We start from the raw sequence: 7,711 nt of genomic DNA, 5'->3' as shown, positions 1-7,711 counted from the left end.
AATGGTTGAATGTTCATTGGAGTCTTGTCCTACCTCACTCTCTAACCCGGAGCTGAATTTGCAGTTAACATCCAATCCACCCACTACAGTCTTTCAATCAACAGTAGGCTGCGCTCCAACTCTCCTCTAACCTGGTTTTACAAGCCAATACAGTGCATCTCTTGCAGTGTATTTATATTTCTTACAAATGTCAAATATATTTCTGAGAGAGTCAAGCAGGCAGGTGAAAATACATCCGTTTTATTGAAACACTTCATGACACAATGAAGCAAATCTCAAAGGGTAAACAACAAGTGCAAATGTGTTTCAATTTGTTATAAAGAAGCTTTGTGTATGTGTAGGCTGCATTTACCTTTATTGGCCTATATCGGAACAGAGGCCTAGTTACATAAAATATAAGGTATTTGTTTGCACAGTTAATGACAGCAAACACATTTAGTCGTTTTGAAACTTATTTTGAAAAAAACCTTGGTTATATTGTCAGAAGATTTGGTGCCTTCCTTCATTTCGGAAACAGTTGCATAATACTTATGGCTTATCAAGACAAGGAAGGCCACTGTAAATATACCCTGATGTGAGAAGTTTTCCGGCTTCTCAGAAATAGGCTAGCCCTTTGTCCCTCTTGTTCATTCTCATCAGAAATATTAGCCAATTTATTTGCCTTTTAACTCTCATGGAATCAGTTTAAATTGTTTGATTTGGTGTTGATCAGATTCTCTCTCATCTCCGGAGCACGGTTTGGAGCCATTACGACGCGCTCACATCATGCACGGTTTGGAGCCATTACGCACACTCCATGACGCGCTCACATCACGCACGGTTTGGAGCCATTACGCACACTCCATGACGCGCTCACATCACGCACGGTTTGGAGCCATTACGCACACTCCATGAAGCGCTCACATCACGCACGGTTTGACGTCTTGACAAAGGCTTTGGTGATGTTGGTGATGATGATAGTAAGATCCGCTGGCTGAAGGACGAAACGAGGAGATGCCGTTAAAGTTCAGGAGAAAATCCTTCCTGTCACACACGGGTGAGGAGTGGCTCTGGTAGCGAGGGATCCCCACTGGAGAAAAAGGAGATAACAGTGAATAACTCATTTTTACTAAATCCATCAAAAACAAATTTACATTTAAACAAAAAAATAACCCAGTTAAGTCTGAGTTTCGTTTCAGAATATAGGAGAAAGCCTTAATTCTTGTGGGTTTTTACAAATAGGAATTCTGTAGCTTAAATATTATTCTTAATAGAAGCATTAAATTGACCTTCTATAAAAAGTTATAGTATTCAGTGTATTGTGTATACACTGTAATGTACCATTTTAAATTATACAGTAATTACGGTATTATCAACTAAAATACTATGAAATATTTTATGTTTAGTAAAAAGGTGCAGTATGAATATATTTTATACTGCAGTATGCTGCAGTATGAACTGCAGCATACTCTAAATGATGGTGCATTGTGGGAATATTTTGGGGGCAGGGAAGGAATCACTGTACATGGTACTATAATTCCACCCCTCAGAATACAGTACCATACCGTATTTTTGGCACGCCAAAAACCTTTTGACCACTAGTGGGTGCATGGTATTGTTTTTGGCTCATGAACATATTTTGAGGCATGCCTTATAAGAGGCTATATTTTTGTTGTAACTCTGTGTGAGAATGCTGTACCAATTTAACTCCCGTGGTTATGGTGCCCATCAGTTTGTATAGGAGGCAGCAACTCTTACCCATTAAATGTTTATTTTATTTGTTTTGCACTGTGGACACTGACAGGTTGGAAGCCTTTGTTAAAGGTCCAATGCAGCCATTTTCATCTCAATATCAAATCATTTCTGGTAACAATCTTACTGTGATTGTTTTTAAATTACAATGGTCAAAAAGACACAGTTTAGCAAATAGCTATTTCTCAAGCAATAATTTTGCTAAGTGGTTTGAGTGGGGAGGGGAAAAATGAAAAGTACCTGTTATTGGCAGAGGTTTGGCACTCTTTCTTAATGGTCGATTAACTAATTTGCCGCATGGTGATGTCACCACCGAAGGCCAAAAACTCTCTTCCAGCAGAATTTTCAAAAAGCTCTTATGCTAAAAGGACATATTTCGCAATATCACAGTATTATTACAACCTCATAGCATGGAAATATATATGCCTTAAACACAGGAAAATCACTTTTTCTTTACTAAACTGGGCCTCTAGAAGTACAAGTGACGTATAACACCAAATATGAATTAATATACTGCAATGTGTAAACACTTTACCTAGCAGCCAACCTGCTTGCATCAATCCCTTGTAATTACAGTAAAATACTGTAATACAAACCCCTGCCCTCAATGAATTTCATTAGGGAAGCATCTCATTTTTACAGTATAATAGTACATTTTATGATATTTATGACATTACACAGCACTTGCTTTGATGCAGTATTCATGTACTGTAATATAAAATGCAGAATTTGACTTGCCACCGCCTATAAGCTACTGTCACATTCACTGTCACCCATTTACAGTGTAGGCAATTAGGCATATACCTTTTAACTATGTTTGAGTTGACACATCTTGCAATAATTTGGCCAGTAAACAAAGTGAAGAGTCCCATAACACCACGTGCAGAAATCACTTTCAGTGAATCTAAAGATTAGACCTCAACTTTTACAGCGGGACTCGTTAATTAACTTACGCCACGAAACATTCCTACCTCTGCATTTAGATGTATTATTTATACTGTAAACTATATATTCCTCACAGTAAAGTCGCTCATACTCAACAGTTCTATGGTCACTTTTCTATGTTGTATAATATATGTGAACTTTGTCAATTAATCTGTCTGTTTCGTCTATGTTCATTGTCTATTTCTTGAAACTCCAAGCAAAATTATGGGTATGTATAGACTACTTAGCGAATATTGTATTAATTAATGAAGAGGCAGGGATTGCTGTCCTTTTTAGTATAGGTAAAATAATATAATTGCTTCCATGCTCCCCTCAGTATTCCCATTCAACTAACGTTGAATCCAAAATCAAGAAACTGCATGTGTTAAGCCTATTTCTTCTTTAAAATATTCACATTTAAACATGCAATGATTTTAATGTACAATGGATTATTTTGGATGTGTGCAAATTAGATGCATAGAGCGTAGGCCTACACAAAATAGCAGAGCAAATATATGCTATGGATGCAACAAACATCGTATTTTGGAGCAGCCGTCTTTAATTCTGACGTAAAACACTCATGACTTGACTTCCGAATCCTTGCTTCTGTAATGTTTGTTTAGTTTGGTGCACTTTGCATTTGTGATAGGTGCATTATGTGTACACATATTTTTACATTTGTCATTTAGCAGATGTTTTAATTCAGAGCGATTTACAATTAGCGCATTCAGTCGTATCAAGTACTACATTTTCCTTAAATATTTAGCAGCAAAGTCAGTGCTAGTAGGTAAAGCATTTTTTAAATCGGATGGGAAGGGGGCACGGTGATAGTTTTGTAAGGTGGACTACTCTTCAAAGAGGTAGGGTTCCAGAAGTTTTCGGAAGATGTGCAGGGAGTCCGCTGTCCTGACTTTGGGGGGAAGCTTGTGCGAGTGCAAGCTGCCCTCCCGTAGGGGTGGGAGGGCCACCATTATATTTAACTTAGAGAAATGTTTAGTCTTACATTTTAAGTGTTCGGTCTTAAACCAGATAAAGTTAAGTTCGTTAAAAGTGATTTGATAGGCCTATAATAACCAAACAACGTCATCGTTTCAGTGCTTTCTACACCAATTGGCCTCCGTATCCTTCAGAGATTTATGAAAGATGATTTAGGTAACGGTGCCTATGTTTGATTGTCCGTTTCTCTTGAGGGCATAGACATGTTACACTGTTTATCCCCGAGAGCTGCAGGAGAAACATCACAAGTGTTAAGTCATCATTATATGGCCTTATATAATTTTCTGACAAAAAATTGAATCTGGAGAATTAGAACAGCGGTCCTTTGTCATAGATCCTTATGTGCCAGGTCAGCAACACAGTCAGAGCGAGAAAGAGGGTGGAGAGGGAAAGGGGAGCAAGCGAGCGAGCGTGAGCCTCATCAAGGTCATAAGGACTCCAGATGTGACGCATGCACGCGCAGTATCGGTGTTTTCTCTCTAGGAGACTGCAGGCCTCTATCCTGAGGGTGCTGCCCTTGTGCCCCATTTTCAGAGACAACACACGGGCCGTGACTGACAATCCTTATGGGCCGTGTAGAGGCCCGTGAGAACAGATAAAGGCTTGTCTTCTAAATAGTTATGAGAAGTCGTAAAGTTTGACAAGCCTTGGAGGTCTAGCGAGGTCGAGGCCTATTCGTTAGTTGAAATCATCTTCAGTGTGGTCCGACTCGCACAGCCTTTGTTTAGATAACCCCTGAGACCCCTCTGGCTTTAGAATAGTTCCCCTCAGAAATCCCTTGGACTTTTGTTAAAAGCGTCGACATATTAGAATCATGTAAAACAAGGTTAACATGAACTAAATTACATGGATGTGAAGACAATCAACTGGCCTAGGGAGCGATAAGTAAAATTGACACAAAGGGGGCTACAGTTTCAATTATGGCCCATTGCACTAAGCTCCTGAGGTGGAGCAGTCCAACGACAGCTCCCATTGCAGGTTGCAGTGGACCTGGTGAAGGACATGCACACTCTTGCCCATCCACTGAATGACCTGCTCCCTCCAAAAAGAGGTAACAGCACCACCAGGCTCATGAGAAACAGCCACCAACTGTCCTGTATAACTGCCCGTACGAACCGCCTGCGAAACGCCACTCCACCCACTGCTATCAGACGGTACAATAACTCTAGCTCTTAAATGGATTAAAAATAAAAAAAAATTGAAAATCACATTTTCATATTTCAATTTCCATCATGAAACATGTCCTGTAATGTTTCAAGTGTTCAGTATTTTATTTGTGTCACGTATTATGTGTTGAATATTTCAAATGAGTGTTTTGCAATTATTAGTCATGTAAATTCTGCATTTCTTCAGTTTTATCTGTGAGCATGAATAATAAATCAACTCAAACTCAAATTCCTTTCTTAACATTTATGTAAACAAGAACACAGCCACCGCATTATTCTTACTAAGGCCTAGCCTATATATCAACAACATTTGAAACTCTTTTCTTAGAAGCTGTTTGGCCCTTATATTTCCCACCTCACCATAAGTGTCCTTCTAATTAGCCATGCATATTTGTAATGGAGTCCCTTAAAGAGCATTACTTCACCTGGGGTGATTCAAAATGATACCTTAGTTCCACGACAGAATATAGTTGCAAACGAATCATCTTAAATCCAATCAAATTACTTTAACCCACAACATATGGAAGACATTTTGCCAGAACACAACTTGAAATTTGAAGGAAATGCATCCACGTCAACCAGTCCTTTAAATTAGGCCTAAATGATCTGAGACCTATCCATCTCCAACATATTTGTATAGATGTATTACGAATGTAAGTCATTTCATATTTAGGCTGTAACAAAACACACTAGACTACCGCTGGTAATTTTCTTTGCCAAAGCTTTGTTTAATCTGCGTATGTGTCACGTAGCCCAAGTAAGAGTGAATTTCTCTATTGACTATTAGAAAGGACAAATATAATTTTAACATACACATTTAGCAATTTTATAGAATATGTATTACGCATTCCGTAAAGTTGGAGTTTTAGCCTCAAGAAAACAGCCTGATCAACGAGAAAATGTGAGTTAGTAAATTATCAACCTGCAAAGGTCTGTTTCCCGTGTATGAAACAAACTAATTTTATATGACACTTTTTACAGTACTTGCTACGCTTGACCAAGTGTATTTGGAATGGCAAGATGCATATGCTTAAACTCCCTTGTTACGCATGACATTTCAAACGGTTAATTAAGGCGTTATGACTTAACGTACACAACGTTTATTGGCCTACCTGAGATATCGGCGGTGTCCCTGGCGTTCTGGTGGAGGTAGCTCTGCTCCAGGGAATAGGGGGACATGCCGGAATTTAGCCCAGAGGACGCCGAGCTGCTGGAGACCAGAGGCTGCTGCTTAATGTACGGAGAGCTGCCGGGAGACGCCCAGTGTCCGGCGCTACTGGCGTATGGAGAATGACCGTCCAACGCGCTGGCCATAGCCGGAGACGAGGGCACAGGGCTGCTGCTACTGTCCGGTCCACCGTAGTCCCCGTTGGACGTTACCGGACAGCTGGCCATATATGTGGACCCGGGGCTCGGGGACATGTGAGGTACGTGGTGGCCACCGCTCAGTCCGTCGTAGCCACCGGCCATGGAGTTGGTCATCATGTCCAAGTTGTAACTGTTGCTATGACACGCCAGAGACCCAGTGGGCGCCTGGAAATCAAAGTTCTGCGGTAAAATGGACGTACCGAAGCCTATCCCGTTCATCATCCGGTAAATAGGCTTCAGAGCTTGGCATTTTCTCCGGAAGCCCCTGGGTCTGCGGCGGAACGAGCCCTCTTCGAACATGAACTCGCTGGCCGGGTCGATGGTCCAATAGTGGCCTTTCCCCGGCCTGCCTAGCCCTTTGGGCAGCTTGATGAAGCACTCGTTCAGGGAGAGGTTGTGCCGGACGGAGTTCTTCCAGCCCTGGTAGGATCCTCTGAAGAAGGGGAACCGGGCCTGGAGGAACTGATAGACCTCACTGAGCGTCAGCCTCTTGGTCGGTGAGCTCTGTATCGCCATGACGATGAGCGCAATGTAGGAGTAGGGAGGCTTCTCTGGTCGCCTCAGGCCGGAGCTCGCCTTCTTGCTTTTGGCCCCGGCTAAGGAGCTGTCCACCTCGGTCTGTGGGCTCATCATGGCGGGGTGCAGGACTCCGGAGGTCGGGCTGGATCTCAGGGGAGGCGGCGGGTCCAGCTGCTGCTGAGAGAGCTCGGTTGTCATCTCTGCTCCGCTAACGCACAGCAGTGGCGTAGATGAGCAGTGACCTTGGGGGAGAGGGGGAAGCGGAGAACAAGATGTGGAGCAATAGATCTTTCAAAAGAACTAATAGGATTCGAAAAAGTTGATCACAAGAAATGTCGCTTATCCTCCTCAAATCACACAAGCATTTGGTCTTCGGAATTCCACAAAAGTGGTTGGAGAGGGAAAATCCTCGTTGGACTCTCCTATTTCGCAGAGAATGTGCAGCGAGTGCAGTGTCAGAATGTGGGAGAGACGGTGGGGTGCAGAGTATCCAATGAGGGCTCGGTATAACGCAGCGTTTTGCGGGGTTCAGTCCGACTTAGGCTCCGGTATGGTTCGTTGTCACCGTGGCGGTGAGTGCAGCTTTGTGGCGCACCGGGTGGGCATCGCCCTCCTTAATCCCTGGGGGAGGAAACACGAAGACTACTCGATTTAGTGTGCGCTGCCGCTCAACCAAACAAAAAGCGACCACCTATCATTTCTTAAATCTACCCCCCCCCACCCCCACCCAATCCCACTGAAATCAGTGACGACTAGAGCCCCCCTCCCCTTCCTGTCCAGTCGTTGCAGCAGAATCATGCCCCTCGCTGTTCATTTCTCCATCCCTCCTTCCCTCTTCCACCCTCTCTCTCCTTCCCATGCTCTCACTCTGACATATCAAATAGGCTACACGCAATTACGCCATCTATCAAACCTCCCAGATGTTCTAATCAACAGCGCCACACGGAACGCGCACAAGGTAAATCAAAAAACAACCCCTTCTTGCATGTTGTTACCAAACATTCAGA

The 7,711-nt window shown here is 42.7% G+C and overlaps 1 protein-coding gene across 1 annotated transcript; it reads right to left on the bottom strand.

The window, feature by feature from the left end:
• Positions 1–220: 220 nt before the first annotated feature.
• Positions 221–7,399, bottom strand: LOC115145395 (forkhead box protein F2-like). The gene is made up of 2 exons (XM_029686926.2): positions 5,930–7,399; positions 221–1,069 (listed from the first exon to the last, which is right to left on the bottom strand). The coding sequence occupies exons 1-2, from the start codon at positions 6,900–6,902 to the stop codon at positions 900–902; spliced, it is 1,143 nt and encodes a 380-aa protein (XP_029542786.1). The 5' UTR covers positions 6,903–7,399; the 3' UTR covers positions 221–899.
• Between the last annotated feature and the right edge of the window lie 312 nt (positions 7,400–7,711).

Source organism: Oncorhynchus nerka, linkage group LG17 (assembly GCF_034236695.1).
Source record: "Oncorhynchus nerka isolate Pitt River linkage group LG17, Oner_Uvic_2.0, whole genome shotgun sequence".
Classification (NCBI taxonomy): Eukaryota; Metazoa; Chordata; class Actinopteri; order Salmoniformes; family Salmonidae; genus Oncorhynchus; species Oncorhynchus nerka.
The sequence above is the reverse complement of the archived record's forward strand: the minus strand, read 5'-3'. Positions and strand labels throughout refer to the sequence as shown.